General features: G+C 57.7%; 3 gene segments (V, D, J or C); all 3 read left to right on the top strand.

Annotated features, from left to right (window-relative positions):
• LOC102517513 overlaps nucleotides 1-20,516 on the top strand; it is a 255,227-nt gene that overhangs the window by 158,812 nt on the left and 75,899 nt on the right.
• Nucleotides 1-20,516, top strand: part of LOC116664456 — a 220,355-nt gene that overhangs the window by 152,699 nt on the left and 47,140 nt on the right.
• Nucleotides 2,255-7,238, top strand: LOC116664458. The segment is given in 5 exon segments: nucleotides 2,255-2,285; nucleotides 5,569-5,862; nucleotides 6,179-6,235; nucleotides 6,358-6,687; nucleotides 6,771-7,238. Coding segments are annotated over 5 exon segments (1,026 nt in total).

Below are 20,516 nucleotides of genomic sequence, written 5' to 3'. Positions count from 1 at the left end.
CCCCGACCTGACAAGGGGCAAGCCAAGTCTGAGACTTCCTGCGGTGAGAGCCCTGGCAAAGAGGAGGGAACGTGCACAGGGAGGTGTCCATCAGCCCTGCAGGAAGACAGCCAGGCAGCTTCCACCTCTAGCTACCTCCATCTGATCCCTGTCCAGCCGGTACTGGGAGTGCCAGGAGGCACTAGAGATCTGTGTTGAGGCAGGAGTGCAGAATGAAATGGGGATCCGAGCTGGGAGGACCAGGGTGCATTGCAGATCTGTGCTGGGAGGACCAGGGTGTAGAGCAGTTCTGTGCTTGACGACCAGAATGCACAAAAGATCTGAGCTGGGAGGACCAGGGTGGACAGAAGATCTGTGCTAGGAGGATGAGGGTGCACTGCAGATCTGTGCTGGGAGGACCGGGGTGCACTGCAGATCTGTGCTCAGAGGACCAGGATTCACGAGTGATCTGAGCTGGGAGGACCAGGATGCACAGGAGACCATCTACAGCAACCAGCCCAGGAAGCCGCCTGCTCCCCACACGGCAGACCTGCAGGAAGTGAGACCTCTACCTCCAGTGAAAGTCCAAGAAGCCGAACAACCTGTAACAGCACCCCCATGCCCAGCAGGGGTGTGACCAATAACCGACAGCGTCCATCATTTTGTCCCTGCGTCCGGCTTAGGACCCACATGAGAAAGCCGGACGTGCCCCCAGCCATCACAGGGGCGCCTGCATCTCGTCCCTGGTCCAGCTTCCCCAGCCGACCGCCTCATCACGCACCCCGGAGCTCGCCCTTTTTCTCTAAAGAACCTTTCTATACACAGAAAATATTTTAATAGATTAACATACTATTTATTATACGCTATGCATACATGTATTAGAAACACATGTCACACACGTGTGTCTGTGTACAGTAACGCTGAACAGTACATACACGTAAAAAAACCGCGAAGCTCTCCCGCGTCCCTGCCTGCCTGGAGGCTCTGCCAAGCCCGGTGCTGGGTGTGGACGCCCTGGCTGCACCAGCTCGGAATAATCAGGCTCTCCTTATCCTGTTAAAGCATTTTCAGCAACTTAGGAGACACAAGGTCTCATGACAGTGGCTCACAGTCGCTGTTAAAAAGCAGCCCCAAATGCATCTTGGGACCTAGACACAAGCGGAGACGAAGGTGAAGGTGGCGGAGCGGGTCTGAGCAGGGGCGGTGATCCCCGGAGGAAGCGAGCAGAGCAGGGGTGGCGGGCGGTCCTGTGGGGCCCAGCAGAGCGCCTGGGCTGGACTCCGCTCTGTGCAGGCCGGAAGGGGCGCAGCACGCATGTCGCCCACCCAGCCCTTGTAGGACACGTGCCCGGGAAGCCCCCTTCCCCACCCGCGGCTCTTCTGAAGTCTGGACTGCGTTGTCCCCCAGGGCCCCTGATGCTGCAGGCACAGAACAGCCCAGGGGTGCGCACGGGGCTTGGAGTGAGCTGCGGCACTCCCAGCCAGCAGAAGCTGAAGGTCCCCGCCCCACTCCTGGGGCACACGCAGCGGTGGAGGGCCTGCACACTATTGCTCAGCCAGACAGCCGTCTTCCAGCCCCAGAGACCACCGTGAACTCTGCAGCACAGAAGACAGCTGCTGCTGGGGAAACAGCTTCCATCTGACCTTGCGTGTTACACCGTCCTGCGGTCAGAGATGGGGGACAGGGATGGAGCCACGGATGGAGGGAGAGAAGAGGCTTGGACCCAGAGGAAGACAGCCGCCCACCTAAGGGGCCGTGCTGGCAGGCAGACAGGACAAAGCTGGGGTTAGGCTGCGGCCTGTGCCCACCGCACTCACCAGAGAGGAGAGAGGTGACCACTGGCCCTGGGAGGACCGGGGGCTCAGGGCGGAGGCCGGGCACCCCAGGCAACAGCCAGCCAAGCGGGCAGCACCCCTGTGGGAGGTAGGGAACAGGTGACCGCCGAGACTCCCACTCTCAGCCCAAGATCCCAGGACACCACTCGCCCCACCCCCAGGCATCTATGTGAGGCGCCTCTGCTGCGTCTGGACTCCCCCAGGTCATCTGAGACAGAAACCACCCAGAGAAAAGGGAACTTCAGAAAGTAGGCGGTGCCACCGGTTTCAGTCCTGTTCTTAGTGTTCGCAGGGTTGCGGGCAGTCAGCTCACATCTACGGGAATCCAGCCAAGAAATCCTAGGAACTGGGGCTGCAGGCACAGAGATCAGCCTGGAGGAGCGCAGGTGCCTGGGGCCAGAGGAGGGAAGGGGTGGCGGCAGCACGGAGACCCAGGCTGCAGGGGAGCCACCTCCATGGCTTCCACCTTCGGTGAGTGCAGCCCAAGAGGAGCAGGGGCAGAGGGAGCGCAGGGGGCATTGGAGGGGAGGCCCCACCTCAGGGACCGCACAAGGCTCCAGGAGCAGCTGAGGTGAAGGCTGGGAGCTGGTGGGCACAGGCAACCGTCCCACCACCTGGAAGGTCCAGGGACCAGGGGAGACTTCTGGGGACACTGGGGACACAAAAGAGGGTTAAGGTACCCAAGGACGACGAGCTCTGCTGGGAGGGGGCCAGCATGGGACTCCAGGGAGAAAAACCAGCCCTGCTGGGAGGGCACCAGGGTGGGACTCCAGGGAGAAAGCCATCCCTGCTGGGAGGGCACAAGTGTGGGACTCCAGGGAGAAAGACTAAGGAACCAGGGTGCGGACTCAAGGGAGAGAAAAACAACCCTGTGGAGGGCACAAGTGTGGGACTCCAGGGGAGAAAGTCAGCCCTGCTGGGAGGGCACCAGGGGTGGGACTCAGGAGAAAGCCAGCCCTGCTGGGAGGGCACCACGGTGGGACTCTAGGGAGAGAATCCAGTCTGGGATAACACAGGTTCAGGGAGTGAAGCGGAACTAGGCTGAGGGCTCTGCGTTGACCCAGAGGGTCAGAGGCTGCCAAGGGCCAGCACCAGGGACAAAGGTCAGGGAGGCTGAATGTAAGAGGGGCAGAGCACCTGGAGGTCAAGGAGGGCAGCCCAGGCGCTCTGAAATCACAGGAGCTCGTGCACATGAGCAGAAGCCTGGGGGTGGACGGGGGCCAGAAGCTAACTTGGAGTTCAAGAGAAGTTGGAGCTGGTGCAGGTGAGAGGCCACTGAAGGGCAGGAGGGCAGGGGGACAGCCTCAGCGGTTCCACGTAGCAGGTTGTGCTTCTGCAGGGGACCAGAAGGCTGGGAGGACAAGGGGCAGCCCCACTGGCTGCACGGAGCAGGTTGTGCTTGTGCAGGTGAGCAGAGGGCTGGGAAGGCAGGGGGCAACCCCAGGGTTTCCAGGGAGCAGGTTGAGCTTGCACAGGTGAACGGAGGTCTACGAGGGCAGGGGGCAGCCCCAAGGGGCTCCTGGGAGCAGATTGAGCTTCTCCAGGGGAGCAGACGGCTGGGAGGGCACGGAGCAGCCCTGAGGGGCTCCAGGGAGAAGGTTGAGCTTGTGCAGGTCAGCAGAGGTCTAGGAGGGCAAGAGGAAAGCCCCAGGGGCTCCAGGTTGCATTCAGAGCTTCCGCCTGTAGGCTGGGGGCAGGCAGGTACAGGACTGCCCTGAGGAGCTCCAAGGAGCTAGTAGAGCTTGTATTGGTGAACAGGGGGCTAGGAGTGCAGGGGGCAGCCTAAGGGGCTCCAGGAATAAGGTAAAGCTTGTGCAAGTAGCAGAGGGCTGGGAAGGCAGGGAGCAGCCCGAGGGGCTCCAGGGAGCAGGTTGAGCTCGTGAGGGTCAGCAGAGGCCTGGGAGTGCAGGGGGAAGCCCCAGGGGCTCCAGGGAACAGGTTGAGCTCATGCGGGACAGCAGAGGGCTGGGAGGGCAGGGGGCAGCCCCAGGGGTTCCAGGAAGCAGGTTGAGCTTGTACAGGTGAACGGAGGTCTACGAGGGCAGGGGGCAGCCCCAAGGGGCTCCTGGGAGCAGGTTGAGCTTCTGAGGGGAGCAGACGGCTGGGAGGGCAGGGAGCAGCCCTTAGGGGCTCCAGGGAGGAGGTTGAGCTTGTGCAGGTCAGCAGAGGGCTGGGAAGGCAAGGAGCAGACCCAGGGACGCCAGGGAGCAGGTTGTACATGTGCAGGGAAGCTTAGGGCTGGGAAGGCAGGGGACAACCCCAGGGGTTCCAGGGAGCAAGTTGAGCTTGTACAGGTGAACGGAGGTCTACGAGGGCAGGGGGCAGCCCCAAGGGGCTCCTGGGAGCAGGTTGAGCTTCTGCAGGGGAGCAGAGGTTTGGGAGAGAATGGGGCAGCCTCCAGAGATCCAGGGAGCAGGTTGAGCTCAGGCGGCTCAGCAGAGGGCTGGGAGTCCAAGAGGCAGCCTTAGGGTCTCCAGGGAGCACGTAGAGCACGTGTGGGTGAACAGAGGGCTGGGCGGTCACGGGGCTGCCCCAGGGGCTCCAGGGCACAGGTTGAGCTTCTGCAGGGGACCAGAGAGCTGAGAGGGCAGGGGGCAGCCCCAGGGGCTCCAGGGCTCAGGTTGAGCTTCTGCAGGGGAGCAGAGAGCTGGGAGGGCAGGGAGCAGCCCCAGGGGCTCCAGGGAGAAATCAGAGCTATGACCTGTAGGCTGGGGGCAGGCAGGTACAGGAGAGCCCTGAGGAACTACAAGAAGCTGGTAGAGCTTGTATTGGTGAACAGGGGAATGGGAGGGCAGGACGGAGCCTAAAGTGGTCCAGGAAACCACTTGAATTGTGAGAATGAGCAAAGGGTCCACACAACAGCGGGGCTCCCCTGTAGCTAGCGGATTAAAGCCCGGATCCTAAGGTACAGCCACACGAGGAGCTGAGCCAGGTTGACGGCTGTGGGGATGGTCAGAGGGGCCACGGCTGCTCCTGGCCAGTGTCTCCTGGGACAAGGGTCTCAGAGGCTGCCAGTGAGCAGGGGGCTGAGGTCAGAGGACAGGGACATGGGAGCTACAAGCTGGGGTGGCGTCAGGGGCCCAGGTGGGAGGGGGAAGTGAGCTGAGGGGCTCCAGCTGGAGGACCAGAAGAGGGACAGGAGCTCCCCGAGGCACAGACTCGGCAGCCTGGCTGAGGCAACTGGGATGAAAGGGGAGGGGCCAAGGAGGAGGCCTGCAGGGCCAGGGTCCAGGGGGCCAGGGGCCAGGGGCCAGGGGGCCAGGGGCCAGGGCCCAGGTGCTCTGGCTGCAGAGCTGACCCAGAAGACACGGGCGCGGAGGGCAAAGAGCAGGCCAGGCAAGGGGCCACGAGCAGGCTTCTGGGTGGTGGAGGCCCACCACGCCAAGGAGAGGCCCGCTCACCCAGGGCAGGGCCGGGCTGGGGCAGCAGGACGGTGAGCTCAGGGGACCAGCAGACGCTGGCCGGGAGCAGGCAGCACTGGTCAGGACTCAGACACAGGGCTCAGTCAGGCCAGGCACTTGCAGGAGGTCAGGGACCTAGGGGGCTGTCACCCAGGTGATATCCCAGCGCTGACACACAGCTGCAGAGGCACGAGGCCCTGGGTGGTGAGGGCCCTGCCGGCCAGCTGCTTTGCAGACATTCTGGAAGCACGTGGGCGCTGGGCTCAGGGGTGCCCAGACCTGGGCTCGTGACACCCTGCCTGGACCCTCCCAGGGGTGAAGCCCTGGTGGTCACACGGCCTGCTTTCTTGCAGCCTCCACCAAGGCCCCATCGGTCTATCCTCTGACTGCTAGATGCGGGGACACGCCTGGCTCCACGGTGGCCTTCGGCTGCCTGGTCTGGGGCTACATCCCTGAGCCGGTGACGGTGACCTGGAACTCAGGCGCCCTGTCCAGCGGCATCCACACCTTCCCATCTGTTCTCATGTCCTCGGGGCTCTACTCACTCAGCAGCTTAGTGACTCTGCCCGCCAGCAGCTCGACCGGCAAGACCTTCATCTGCAACGTAGCCCACCCGGCCAGCAGCACTAAGGTGGACAAGCGTGTGGGTAAGTAGACAGGCCTCAGGGCGGGCGTCCACTCCCAGACAGGACCGAGGTCAGCCCTCCGCCCGGCTCGAACCACATGGCAGGATGGCAACCTCTGCCCAGAGTATCAGAGGAGGAGCAGTCTCCTCGCCTGAAGGCCTCCCAGGCAATGGGAGGGGTCCTTTGGGTGTTTCTATCAGGTCCAAGGTGGGCACAGGATGCACACCTCTACCGCACATAGCTGGTGCTGGACTTGCCAAAATCTGTCCCTGACCTATTCCCGCCACAACAGATCTGTTGCCCTCACCCATAAACCTCCTATCTGATTCCTTTGCAGAACTCGAGATATCTGAACCTCAACCACAGCCAGGATGCACGTGTCCCAAATGCCCAGGTGAGTCAGACAAGCCACTCCCTTTTAACAAGGAGGTGGCCACAGCCCTGGTGTGCTGGGAATACATGTGTCCTGGAGAAGGCTGGCCCAGGAGCTAACTCCCCACCTGTCTTCCCTGCCAGCCCCTGAGCTCCCGGGAGGGCCCTCCGTCTTCGTCTTCCCCCCGAAACCCAAGGACGTCCTCTCCATTTCTGGGAGGCCCGAGGTCACATGCGTTGTGGTGGACGTGGGCCAGGAAGACCCCGAGGTCAATTTCAACTGGTACATTGATGGCGTTGAGGTGCGAACAGCCAACACGAAGCCAAAGGAGGAACAGTTCAACAGCACGTACCGCGTGGTCAGCGTCCTGACCATCCAGCACCAGGACTGGCTGACGGGGAAGGAGTTCAAGTGCAAGGTCAACAACAAAGCTCTCCCGGCCCCCATCGAGAGGACCATCTCCAAGGCCAAAGGTGGGACGGACAACGGGCGCGGGAGGGTCCTGTGGGGCTGCTCGGAGTGACCGTCGGGCTCACAGACACGCCTGTCCCCACAGGGCAGACCCGGGAGCCGCAGGTGTACACCCTGGCCCCACACCGGGAAGAGCTGGCCAAGGACACCGTGAGCGTAACCTGCCTGGTCAAAGGCTTCTACCCAGCTGACATCAACATTGAGTGGCAGAGGAACAGACAGCCAGAGTCAGAGGGCGCCTACGCCACCACGCTGCCCCAGCTGGACAACGACGGGACCTACTTCCTCTACAGCAAGCTCTCGGTGGGAAAGAACACGTGGCAGCGGGGAGAAACCTTCACCTGTGTGGTGATGCACGAGGCCCTGCACAACCACTACACCCAGAAATCCATCACCCAGTCTTCGGGTAAATGAGACTCACCCCGGCACCACAGCGAACCCCCCTACCCGAGTCCCTCAGGGTCCCGAGTGGATGCCTGAGCCCCACCCCTGTGTACATACCTCCCGGGCCAGCATGAAATAAAACACCCAGTGCCTCCCTGGGGCCCTGCAACCCTGTCATGGTTCTTTCCGAGCAGAGCTCCGGCGCTCGCCGGGCCCGCGGGAGGCGGGGGCAGGCCAGGCTCTGAGGACAAACTTGGTGTCAACGGAGGTAGGCAGCAGACTGAGGCCACAGAGGGGGCTCTGCCAGAGGCAGCAGCTCTCCAGGGTCCAGCCTTCAGCCAGAACCTACTCAGGCTGGAGTGTGTAGAGGGGATCTGGTAGAGCCTCGCAGGAACCCTCACGGAAATGAGTGCACGGTTCATCCCACCTCTGTCCAAGCCCAACAGTGGGACAGTGGCAGGTCCTTGTGCCCGCAGTTCCCGTCCCCGGGGCCTAGAGAAACCACGTGCTGACATCCTGTCAACATGGGAGCCACGCCTGGCCGGCGATGGGGGCACAGGCCTCCTGCTCCCAGGACACACGGAGATCAGGCCCCACCCTCCCGCAGGCGAGGTGCTCAGGGCCAGATCTGTACACTCGAGGGGACACTCACCCAGACCCATAGGAAACAAGCCCTCTCATGGAGCACACCAGCCTGCACACCCCTCGTCCACCTGCAAACTCACGCACACGCATGTGCCTGTGCAACTGCACACAAGGGCACAACCACACAACTGCACACAAGCCAGCCTTGCTCACTGGGTCCTCAATGGGGTACCCGCCCAGGGCCAGAACAGAGCCTGGAGCCGGGTCTCGTGAACCCTCTGTGGACACCAGATTGGTCCCCACTCCTCAAAGCCCCAGCAGCACTGACCACAATGGCCAGCTCAGACCCCCACCCCTCCTCTCCCCAGGACACCTGCGTCCCCTCCTCAACACACAGAGACCCAACACCCCACTGGTCCCTAGCACGCCCACCCCACTCCCTCGGGCACACAGGGACACCCCAAGGTTGCCTCCACCATTCCCTGCAGTAGTACCCAACACAGACCTGCTCTGCAGACCCCTGCCGTCTACGCCTGGCCTCCAGTGGGAAGGAAGGCAGGGGTCAGGGCACCCTCTCCCAAGAGGACTCCATGAAAGGCACCGCAGAGGAGTGGATGAGGGACCCCCACGGGCCAGGCTTACATATGGCCCAAGGGGTCCGGGCAAGACTGAGGCCCAATCTGGAGGAATGGGGGACACGAGGTCGGTGCCCAGGGATTGACCTCAGGGAACAATTGATCCAGCCCCCCAGGGGGATACTAGTGCCCCACCCGCCCTGTCACACAGCTGACCACCCCCTCCCTGTCCAGAGCCACTCCTGGAGGAGGAGAGCTGTGCCGAGGCCCAGAGCGGGGAGCTGGACGGGCTGTGGACCACCATCTCCATCTTCATCACCCTCTTCCTGCTCAGCGTGTGCTACAGCGCCACAGTGACCCTCTTCAAGGTGGGCGGGCCAGGCCAGCTCTCCCTGCTGTCCCCACACAGTGCCCGCACAGTCCCCCTTCCCTGTCCACTCCCTGTCCCTCCCTGTCCCTCCCTGTCCCCTTCCTGTCCCCTCACAGTCCCGTCACTGTCTCCTCACTCTCCCCTCTTGTCCTTTCTGTCCACTGTCTGTCCTTCTCTGTCTCTCCAGTCCATTCTGTTCTCTCACTGTCCCTCTCTGTCCCTGTCGGGACCTCGCTGTCCGTAGCTATGCCCACGCAGTCCTCGCGCCACCCCACCGGAGCACACTCGCGGCCGGCAGTCCCCGGGCTGGGAGGCCAGGTCCTTGGGGGAAGCTGGCATGGGGGCCCCGGCTGTGCTCACACCCGCCGTCCCTGCAGGTGAAGTGGATCTTCTCCTCGGTGGTGGAGCTGAAGCGGACGATCGTCCCAGACTACAGAAACATGATCGGGCAGGGGGCCTAGCGTGTCCTCTGGGGGTGTCCACGGCCACCCCAGGCCCCAGAGGTACCCCGATCATCGCTCCGAGCTGCTCAGCCACTACTCCGCCCGCTGCCCTGCCAGCTCTGAACTCTCGGCCATGTTCACCCGCACCTCCATCCTGCGACCTCACGGCCACCACCGACCACACCCTGCACCCTGCCCACCTTCAGGGGACCAAGTGGACAGCAGGTGCTACCACCAACCTGAGCTGAGGGGTCTGCCTGTGCTCACCGGGAGTGCCCGGGGCACCCTGGGGTTCCTCTGGACGAGCAGGAAGCTGGCATCCCGGGGCAGTGGGCACGGCCCGCTCTCTGTGGACACTCTCGGGCCTGGTGACCAAGGACGGTTCCAAAAAGGAGGCACACTGTGTGAGATGTCTGGTGGAACAGTGCTGCCCCGGCCGACCTCACTCAGCAGGGAAGCCTCTGGATGTGCCACCAACGTTCAGCCAAGTACTCAGCTCTGAGAAGGGCCTGGGCCCATGGCCCCTACAGCAGCCAGCTCTGCCAGGAAGGGGGTGACGTTTCCTCACCAGAGCTTCCCAGAGACGGGCCTGGAGAACGGGTCCCCCACGGGCAGAACGCAGCCTCGCTGGACAGAGCAAGAGGGACACTGGCAAAACAGGGCAGTGGCCGCAGCCAGCCAGTCCTGTGACCAGAAGCCTGAGACACCTTCAGCAGGAGCTCCCTCACTGGGCGGTGTGGTGAGAGGCGAGCCCCGGGACGAGGGAGCCCGACAGCCTGGCGTCCCGGCCCCAGACCCCTGGGCCTCTCCTGTCTTCTCCTTGGATGGGGAGGGGCAGGCCCCACTGCCGGGTGGTGGCGGGGGAGGGGGGGCGCTACAGCCAGAGGTCACGCCAGGCCTGGCTTGGGAAGCTGTGCATCCTTTCTAAACGTCTGGCACCCACGAACTTTCTGCACTGTTTATCTTTGGTTGGGTTTTTTGTTGGGAGACTCTGGCTTGTCATGTTTTGAGTTGTTCAGACAATAAAGCATCCTTTACCATTCCATAGCTCTCTGGGAATCGCTCTGTGTTGCGGCCCCTCCCCTGGTGCCTCCACAGCCTGGCCGCCCTCCACACCCTCCCAGCCCCAGGCCCCAGCTCTAACCCCACCACACCCATCCTTGGGGTTCCCTGGGGGCGCGGAGTCAGCAGCAAGTCCCAGGTGTCAGACGCCTGGTCAGCATGGCTGCTGTAACACGCAGCACATTCGGGTTGGAACCACAGAAATGATTGTCTCCCGTCCTGGAGCGGCACGTCCCAGGTCGAGGAGCGTGAAGGCCACTGTGCCCACCGGCTGCCAAGGCGGCAGGGCCGGAGTCAGGACTCGGTCCACCCGGGAGGCCAGAACCTGAGCTCCAGTCCCTCCTGGTGGTTCCATCTCAAAGGAACAGTCTCAGGTCCCGGGTTGTAGGAGACACAGCACTCCCCAGAGGGCAGACACAGGAGCCACATCAGACTGCCCTTCGCAGGAAATGCTCCAGGAAACGGAGGCCAGTGCCTGGTCAGTGTTGGCTCTGCTGGGCGATCCAGGCCAGCACTTCGGAAGAGCTCAGTCATCCACGGGACACGGCCCTGGGCGGCTGGACAATGTCCAAGTGTCTGTGTGAGCCTTTCAGTGTGTCAGGGCAGAGGGGGCGAAATCAATGTGCCGAGTCTGTGGCTCCACGGCCCCAGGGGAGGCCAGCAGGACAGGCTCCTGGCAGGGAGCTGGGACCAGCAATGAGTGTCTGTCAGTAAAGCCACAGCACCCCAGGGACATTGGGAAGGGCCATTCCAGCTTCCTGTGGGGGACAGACAGACAGACAGTCAGAGGAATACCGAGAATTTTATGCAGTACAGGGATTGCTCACTCCAGTGGGCTCCGCACCAAAGACGGTGAGGCCATGGGGCGGGCAGCCAGGTCCAGGAGCATCGCCGGCCCTCAGGGACCCTGCCAGGCGTGAGGACACTGGGCACCCTCTGCCTCCAGGGTGCTCCGGAAACCATCCTGGGGGTCTCCCCCACTCGCAATCTCCCTCACACGGAACACCTAAACAACAAGCTGAACATGCCTATGGTCCCTGCGGCCTGCCCGGCCCCAGGCCCTGCCCCTCACCTCCATCCCCTGGACCACGGATCTGCCTCCAGCCACACATTCCCGTGGGGACACCAGGACGGTCGATACCGGGCTGGCCCCACGGGTCCTCGAGGAGCACCAGTCCCAGAACAGCTGCCCCCCAACAGGCCTGAGGGCCCCGTCCTGACCCTGGGGCAACATCAGGCCACACCGTGTCCCCCATGCACAACCCCTCCTGGGCCCCTGGAAGCCAAGTGGCCGACGCCTTCCCTTGAGCCCCTGGGTCAGCACCGGTGTGAGCCTGAAGTCAGCCTCCTGCTGCTCCTGTCCCCTCGGGGCCCTGCCCCGGGCAAGACCACCGACAGACTCCTGTCAGCGTCACACCTCTCCTGCCCGCACCCCCATCTCACACACACACACACACACACACCCCCTGGGCTGCCACCCCACTGCGCCTCTGGGCCCCCACCAGGTGCCCCCTCCTCCTGCACTCCAAGGGGAACGTCTGCCACTCTGAGCTTTGAAAACCTGCATTGCTGTCCGTGTGTGGTGTCCGTGGATGTGGAGAAAAGAAACCCTTGTGCACTGTTGGTGAGGACATAAAATGGCATTACCGTTGTGCAAAACGGTTTGGAAGCCCCTCAGAGAAATTTCAGAAACAACTACCACACTTGCAGCAATCCCACTGCTTACAATAAACCCGAGCGAACAGGCAACAGGTCTTAAAGAGGCACTTGAACACCCACTTCCCAGCAGCTCCATTGACAATACCTACCACGAGGCGGGAACGCGAGTGTCCTTCCGTGGATGGACAGATGAGCACGATGTGGGCTGAGCGTACAATGGAACAGCACTGCCCCTGAAGAAAGAGGAACAGTGTGACGTGTGTGACAGCACGGGGGCACCTGGAGGACATCGGAACGCGTACCGTGAGCCAGGGGCAAGACGGTGAATCGTGTGCGATTCCACTTGTGTGAGCGATTACGAGTGGCCGCATTCCCAGAAAGACAAAACACAGAAGTGGCTGCAGCCGGGGGAGAACGGGGGGTGTTGTTTACGGGCATAGGGTTTCACACGTAAAGACGGGGAGAGTTATGGAGACGCAGGTGGTCGTGATTGCACTTTATGAATGTACTCACTGTCCCCAAGACCCGGAGAAAGGTGTAACATGGTACACTTCCTTAGGGGCAACTCCTATTCTTTTACCACGATAAAAAAAACCTTTTAAGCGGGAGAAATCTAACCCATTCAATAACATCTGAACGCCTTCAGGAAGACCTGGAGCCTGTGTCCCTCCCTGTGGAAGAAACCGGCTGCAGCAGGTTGCAGCTGCACACCTGCCTGGCCCAGGGCTGACCCCCTGCGGAGGCCGGCGGACGCCGCGGGAGCAGCGTCTCCACGCTGACGGCGTGAGGGTGCAGGGCAGTGACAACGTGCACGGCTGCAGCACAGCCCCCCAGCCAAAGGACGGCTCCTACAGTTTGCTCTCCAACAGGTGTAAACTTCTCTTCTGAACAACCCTAACCTAGAGACACACAAAGGGAAGGGAACGCTAAGAAAGCTGCTCACGCCTTAGCTAACCTGACGTAGAACAAGGACAGCACAACCCACTGCGTGTCGGCCACCGTGGACCACGTTAAGCTTCCCGATTAAAAGGCAGCAATACACTTTGTGTCTCCACCTAATGCAGGGAAATTACCTCACATGTAATATAAAATTGCCAACCCTCCTCCAGGAAAGGCTTGAACTCCCATTGCCCATCTTACGTATCTTCGGCTGATGTTCACTTCTCGTGTTGATGAATAACCTCCGTCTTGGGTGTCCTGCAGCTTATATGCTGAGGTATGTAGCATCACCACTAGCACGTCTTATGTCAGACGGAAGAGGGTGGGGGCGGCTGGTACAGGTTGGTTATGAGAGAAGGAGACGGAGACGGTGGAGCAGAAGGACACAGAGCACATTCACATTACATCTACATGAGGACCACGTCTCCCTGGAGAAAAATGGAGACGGGCAGAGAGACCCCTGTACAGCCAAGGCACTGAAGAAAGGTCCACGAGGAGTCACGTAGGGAGGGAAGAGAGGTACTCGGTTTGGAGCGCAGCCTCCAGGAGGGGTCCCGGGACGGGGAGACACATCATGGGCCCGGAGGTCTTCCCTGGGGAGAGGGCAGCTTGAGAGCGTTAGTAATATGAATGCTAACCAAGTTACGGATAAGAACAGATGAAAACAGTTTGAACCTTCACAGGGACCAGGAAAATATAAAAAGAGAACCACTCACCAGAGGGGTACAATAGCTAAAACTTAAAACACTGGAAGGGGCGAACAGGGGACTAGGTGACACCGGAGACCCCACGTGACCTGGAAGACAGAACCATGGGAATTACCCAGTCAGAACTACAAAAGGAAGAACAACTTTTTTAAAATTGAGAGCAGTTTAAGGAATCTATGGAACTACATCAACTGTCCTAACATTGGCATGATCAGGCTCCCAGAAGCAGAAGAGAGAGAGAAAAAAGTTGAAAATGTACTTAATGAAATTATGGCAAAAACGCACCAACCATGAAGAAAGAGAGACATTTCCAGGCGTAGGAATCACACAGTCCCAAACAAACAGAACCCACAGAGACCCACACCAGGACACGTCACAATTAAAATGGCAAAAGTTAAGGATAAAGAGAGAATGCTGAAGACAGAAAGAGAACAACACTGTCACGGACAAGGAACTGCCACAAAGTTAGCAGTTGATTTTTCTGCAGAAACTCTGCAGACCACACGGGAGAGGAATGATCTAAACAAATGCTGAATGGAAAATACCTACAACCTAGGAGGAGGTGTCACCCCGCAAATTTGTCGTTTACACCTGAAGGAGAGACAAGAACTTCTCAGGCAAGCAAATCCTGGAGCAGTTCATCAACCCTCAGAGACACGTCAAAGGTCTTCCTGGAGGGGAACACACAGGCTATTGCAAGATGCAAGAATTTACAGCAAAGGCAAATCCCACTAAAAGGCAAATTAAAGCCTGAGGGCCATCAACTAAATAAGCAAAAGATTAAAAGATAAAATACATAAAATTAACTGTGACTGCAGTAAACAGCAGTTCACAGGAAGAAGTAAAATATAACATCAAAAAAACGGGGGGCTCACAGAGGGAACTAAAAAAAAAAACAAACAGACATGTGAAAAGCTGCTCACATTCCTAATCATTAGGGAAATGTAAATCAAAACCAAAATGAGATGTCACCACAAAGACTACAAGTAAGAAATATTGGTGAAGAGATGGGGTAAACGGAACCCTTGTCGCTGTTAGCAGGAGTGCAAATTGGTGCAGCGTCTGGGGAAAACAGTAAGGAGTATCCTCAAAAAAACTAAAGACAGAACTATCACACGCTCCAGCAATTCCACTCCTGCCTATACATCCGAAGGAAACAAAAACAAGAATTTGAAAAGATACATGCACCCCAAGGTACATAGCAACTGTATGAACAGGAGTCAGCATACGGAAGCAACACAAGTGTCTGTCGGCAGAAAATGGATACAGGTGGTACGATGTATACACACGACGGAATAATGCTCAGCCGTGCAGAAGAATGATTTCTGCCGTTTGTGACATTGGTGGTTCTCTGCAGTATGAGGCTTAGTGAAGTAAGTCAGACAAAGGCAAATGCTCTACGATATCACTTGTATGTGGAATCTAAACATTAATAGAAGTGAATAAATATAACAACAGGAAAACAGACACACAGATAGACAGATCAAATTAGTGGTTACCCGCGTGGAGAGGAGAGGGGGAAGGGGCTACGTAAGGACAGGGAATTAACAAATACCAACTACTATGTATAAAATACATAGGCTACTAGGACTATTGCACAGCACAGGGAGTATAGTCAGTGCTTCTGATAACTTCAACTGGAATGTAGTCTCTAAAAGAATTGAATCACCATTTGGTATGCTGTCCACCTGAAACTAATGTAACGTTGTCAATGAAGTGTATTTAACTTAAGTATATGTACATACACAAATTCATATCAAACTAAGGAACCATCTTCAAATTCCACCCACAACACTGGGGATCAATCATGCTTCTCTGTGGGGCGTGACTCCAAGACATTGGGCCAAGAAGAAGACTCAGGTTACAAAAATGGACATGGCTCCTGCCCCGAGACACACGAGGTCTTGGGACGCTGGTCCAGACTGCGTTCTTTCTCTGAAACTACCTTACGTTACGTGAGGCTCATTTGCTGTCCATTAGGCCTTTTCCACGTCAGACAGTGACTGAGCCATGTGTGTGCCCAAGGCCTTCCAGGCCGCTGTCCGTGGTCCTGACTCGAACTAGCAGGCTCTCTCAGCTACTGTCCATGGTTCTGCTTCTGCTGCTCTGCACGGGGTAATGATATTTTTAGATTAAACACACTTTGCCCTTTTAGGGTAGTTTTAGGCCAACAGATACGTTGAGCAGAAAGTCACAGAGTTCCATAACTTCCACTGCCTCCACACGTACGCCCAGTTTCACCTATTATGAACATCTATCTCCAGTGTGCTACACTTGTCAGAAATGATGAGACAACTTAATAAATTATGATTAACTGAAGTCCATAGGCAACACCATGGCTCACTATTATCTGCACAGTTCTATGAGTTTTGACAAAGGCATGATGTCATTTGCATCCAGCGGCCCCGAGGCTGCTGTCCATGGAACTGCCTTGATCAGGTACACTGTTCAGACTGCTGCCCATCGGTCCACCATTTCAGCAACACACAGTACAATTTCACTGCCTTAAGACTCCCTGTACCTCACCTCCTCATTTCCCACCCCTCCCACACAAACTCCTGGCAGCCTCTCATCTTCTCATTGCCTCCATAGATGAGCTCCTTCAAATACCATACAGTAGGAATCTCACAGACAGTATAACCTTCTCCGGTTGGCTCCTTTCACTTAGCAATGTGCATTTTCATTTCCCCATGTCCTTTTGTGGCTCAATGGCTCATTTCTTCTTCTTTTTTAATGGTCATTTCTTACTTTGGGGGACTATGGGAGGGTAATTAATTTTTCTTAATGAAGATACTGGGGACTGAAGCAAGGACCTCATGCATGCTAAGCACACACTCATTCATTGATCAATACCGTCCCCCCATTTCTTCTCCTATTAACTTCTTTTTTCAACAGCTTTATTGAGATACAATTGATACACAAAATAAACGCATATATTCGAGGTACACCTGAGATTGCACATACGCAGACACCTGTGAAACCATCACTACTGTCAAGGTAGTCGACATATCCATTTCTCTAGAAGTTTCCTTGTGCTTTGGGTCTATTGGGATGGGGGGAGGAGCACACGTATGTGAAGAACATTTATCACGAAATCTACTCTCTTAACAAATATCTGGGTCCACAATGCAGTGTTGTAAACCGTAGGCACAATGTTACACACAGAGCCTCAGAATAGAACTCATTTTGCATAACTGGAAATTTATACCTATTGAATCACAGCAGAATCAAAGAATATCACCACAGAAAATCAATGAAGCACAAAAGAAAGAAGCCAGAAGGAATAGAGGAACAAATTATCTACAAGACAGACAGAGAACTATTAAAAACAACAGTGATAATAGGACTTTCCCTGCCACAATTACTTTAATGTAAATGGATTAAATTATCAGAGCAAAAGATAGAGAGCGGCTGAGTGGATAACAAGCAAGGTCCAAATCTGTGCCATCACAAGGGACTCACTTTAGGTTTAAGGACACATGTAGGCTGGTCATGAAGGGATGGAAAAACGTACTCCATGAGAAAGGCAAACAAAAGGAAGCAAGGATGGGTACACTTGGACAAAATAGACTTGAAGGTAAAAACAGTCATAAGACACCCAGAAAGACGCTATACAATGATGAAAAACTCAATTCTTCACAGATGGCTTCGTCCTTTTTATTCTGAAATCCTATCCCACTGTCTGGATGCATCCACTCACCTACTGAGGGACATCCTGGGCGCATCCAAGTTTGAGTTAAGCTACGAACAAAGCATCTGCAGACATTTATAAACCATAAACATCGCTGCGCAGATTTGGGGTGGGCATGAGTTTTCAGCCCATTTGAACAGGTGAGTATCTAGGAATGCAGTTGCTGGGTTGTATGGCAAGATTAGGTTTAGATTTTGGAGAACCTGCCGAGCTCTCCTGCAGACGGGCTCTTCCGTTTTGCACCCACCCGCAGCGGAGGAGGCCTCCTGCTGCCCCACACCCTCACCAGCGTTGGGAGGTGCCGGGTTTCGGTGTTGCTTCTGGACGTCCACCGTTCTAACAGCTGCGTGGTGGTCTTACTTGTTTTCACTTACAGGCTCCAGCGACGTAGGACGTGGAGGAAACTTGCGCTTCCTTCTCTGCAGCTGTGAGTCTTCCTAGGTGACAGGTCTGTCCAGGGCTTTTAGTCACTTTTAACTGGGTTGTTGCTTTCCTTGTTGCTGACTTTTAACAGTTCTCTGCATATTTCGGACACGAGTCCTTTATCAGATACGAGGTTTGCAGATGTGTGATTCTCCCAGTCTCTGGCCTGCCTTTCATTCTCTCGACAGTGTCTTCCACAGGCAGGCATTTTCCACTTCAGTTAAGTTCAGCTAGTGACTTCTTTTTCGTGGAATGCGCTTTTGGTGTTGTACCTCCTGGCTCTTCGCCGAATCAAGGTCACCTAGATTCCCATGGTTCCGTTCTTTGCGTTGAGGTCAACGACCCACTGTGAGTCAACTTCATGACCACTGTGAGTATGTGCCTCAGCTCGTTTCCTGCTGGGATGCAGGTGCTCCACCACCACTTGGTGAACAGAGCCCCTTCTCCATTAGGTTGCCTTCGCTCCAGGCGAGCTCTCAGAGGTGGGCCTGGGCAGCGAGAGGTCACTCCCTTATCTGAGCTCCTTTGGTGCTTCTAGAATGTTCTGCCACTGAGGGGGACATGCAATCAAATGGCCTTCAGCCATCTGCAGAAAAATTATTTCTAACAGAATTTGCACCCAAACCAAGGATAAAGTGTAAAGGTAGAATAAAGGCATCCCCTGACAGGCAAGATCTCAGACAACGTCCCTCCAGGCATCCTCTCTCAGGAAGACAGCAGACGGCCTTTGGACCTGAACTCTCCACGTCAGCTGCCTGCGCCCCGGCCGATCATGGACTCCAGCCACCGTCATTGTGCCAGTCACTTCTTTACGACAAATCTCTTTCTAGATACAGATACAGACCGTATACACAGAGGTAGGGGTACATCCTACGGATTCCGTTCCCCTGGAGACTAACACACCCTGGGGCACAACGCAGTCTTCTTCCAACCCACAGGAGCCGACTGACTCCAGAGAGGATGGGAGGGCAGGTCCACGGCACTCAGCAGCGTTCCTGAAGAGGGGGTCTAAACTGCACTGGAAAGCCAGCTCAAGGGCCCAGCATCGATGCTTAGTTAAGTCTAAAGCACGTGCTTCCACACGTACAACGTGGGAACGTCCAGTTACACGCACTGGGTCTGTTCACAACGCAGCGCATTTCCTCCTAAACGGTACATCAAGTGATTGAGCCTCGTAGAAGGAACAGCATCCTGGATTAGAACGGCAGCAAGTGTCACAAACCTGCTGGAAAGCAGAGTGGATCCCTCCCGCGGGCGGCCCCACTCGGCTTGCTCACTGGCTGCCCAGCACTCGAGCTGCTCAGAAAGGCACCTTCGTGCGGTCCTGCTGTGAGGAGCATGAGCCGTTCTCCACCTTCGGAGACAAAACGCTGGCTTCCTGTAAGAAAAACTATGGTGCTGCCCAGGGTCCTTGCGCTTCGCCTGGCCGTGTGGGTGAGCTTCCCCCGTCAGGATCTGTGGCACCAAGTTCACCACACGGAGCAGAGGGAGGCGGCCCAGGCCAGCCAGCGCGTTCCAGAGCCACGTCCCGGCCCTCTCCGACCCTCTCCACGCCCTCGTCTCTGGCTGCTGCGCTTCTCAGTGAGGGGCTGGGGGACGCACACCTGACGGCAGCTTGTCAGCTGAGCTGGAGCCTCAGCCAAGGGACAGCCTTGGAGCAGGTGGGCCCTGGAAGAAGCCCCCGGGACACAGGAGACTGGGGCTCAAGAAGGTGGCTGTGCCCCCAGTCCCAGGTGAGTCCCCGGGAGGCACCCCATAAGTGAGGGTCCTTGGCTTCACACGGGGCAGAACTCAAGAGCAAGCCGTGGGTCAGGAAGAGTAGGTTACTCAGACAGAGGCACACTCCGCAGACAGAGCGCGGGCGTCTCGCTCAGCAGGGAGAGCGGCCACGCGGAGCGGGGGCGCTGGTTCCCATGGGCTCAGTAGCGTCGCATGCTAACTAGTGGGGGGATCGTTCCAGCCGCCTTGGGGAAGGGGCAGGGGGTCCCAGGACGTGGGCCACCACCCACTTGTTAGCCTTATGGCCAGCCTCAGAACTGTCCTGGCCCCTGTGGGCACGCCATTCACCAGGCTGGTATGTTACAACGAGCCGATAATGAAGCTCAAGGCCAACTGGAAGTCAACTCTTCCACCATCTTGGGCCTCAAGATCTATTGGGGGTTGAGTCTCCCACCGTCTCCGTGCTAATTGCTGTGTCATTCCTTTAATGGCGGTGCCCTGCCCCCTTCCCTCCTGTCCCACCCACGCAGCAGACCTCAGCGGCAGAGAAACCTGTGAGCCCCCGGGAGTGGTTTAGCACAAATCCTCTCCCGGGGCCGCAGCCTTCTGTTGCTCCCTGACTCCTCTGGACCCCTCTCACTCCCCACACCTTCCTCCAAGGGGGGCTGCGGGCTCCCGTGCCCATCAGCCGCCAGCCACTGGGATAAGAGCGTCAGCACCCAGGGAACGGCGGGAGCAAGGCCCAGCCAGCGCCTTGGCCCCACGTTGGCTAACTCCGTCTGCGGCTCTCGCCCAGGGGCCGTCCTGCATTTCCTCCTCCTGGAAACGCACAGCCTCCCCGCACTGGTCAACAGCTCCATCCTCCAAACACAGACTCAGCTCCTCTCCCTGCTCCAGCACAGGGCGCACCCGCCAAGCAGCCTGCCTGCCGTCCTGGTGGGTCTCAGCCCAGGCTGGTCTCTGCCGTGGGAGGTAGGGTGCAGCAGGAGTCAAGACACCAATCCCTACTCTGCCTCCGTCACACTCCATGTGATGGGCCTGGAGGGGCAGGCTTGAGTGTTACTGATGGCGCCCCAGTCATAAAACTCTGCTTGGACGGGGCACGGGGAGGGGGCTTTCTGATTAAAAGATGCAGGCTCAGGGAGCTGAGAAGTCGGGTGTGGCCCAGCAGGAGCCCCAGGAGCTGCCCTCCCGCCTACACGGTTCAGACGGATACCTCCAAGGAGACCGCTGGAGAAGGCAGTGCTGGGGAAGCCGCCTGCTGACACAGGCAT

The sequence above is a fragment of the Camelus ferus genome, chromosome 6 (assembly GCF_009834535.1).
Source record: "Camelus ferus isolate YT-003-E chromosome 6, BCGSAC_Cfer_1.0, whole genome shotgun sequence".
NCBI lineage: Eukaryota > Metazoa > Chordata > Mammalia > Artiodactyla > Camelidae > Camelus > Camelus ferus.
The sequence above is the reverse complement of the archived record's forward strand: the minus strand, read 5'-3'. Positions and strand labels throughout refer to the sequence as shown.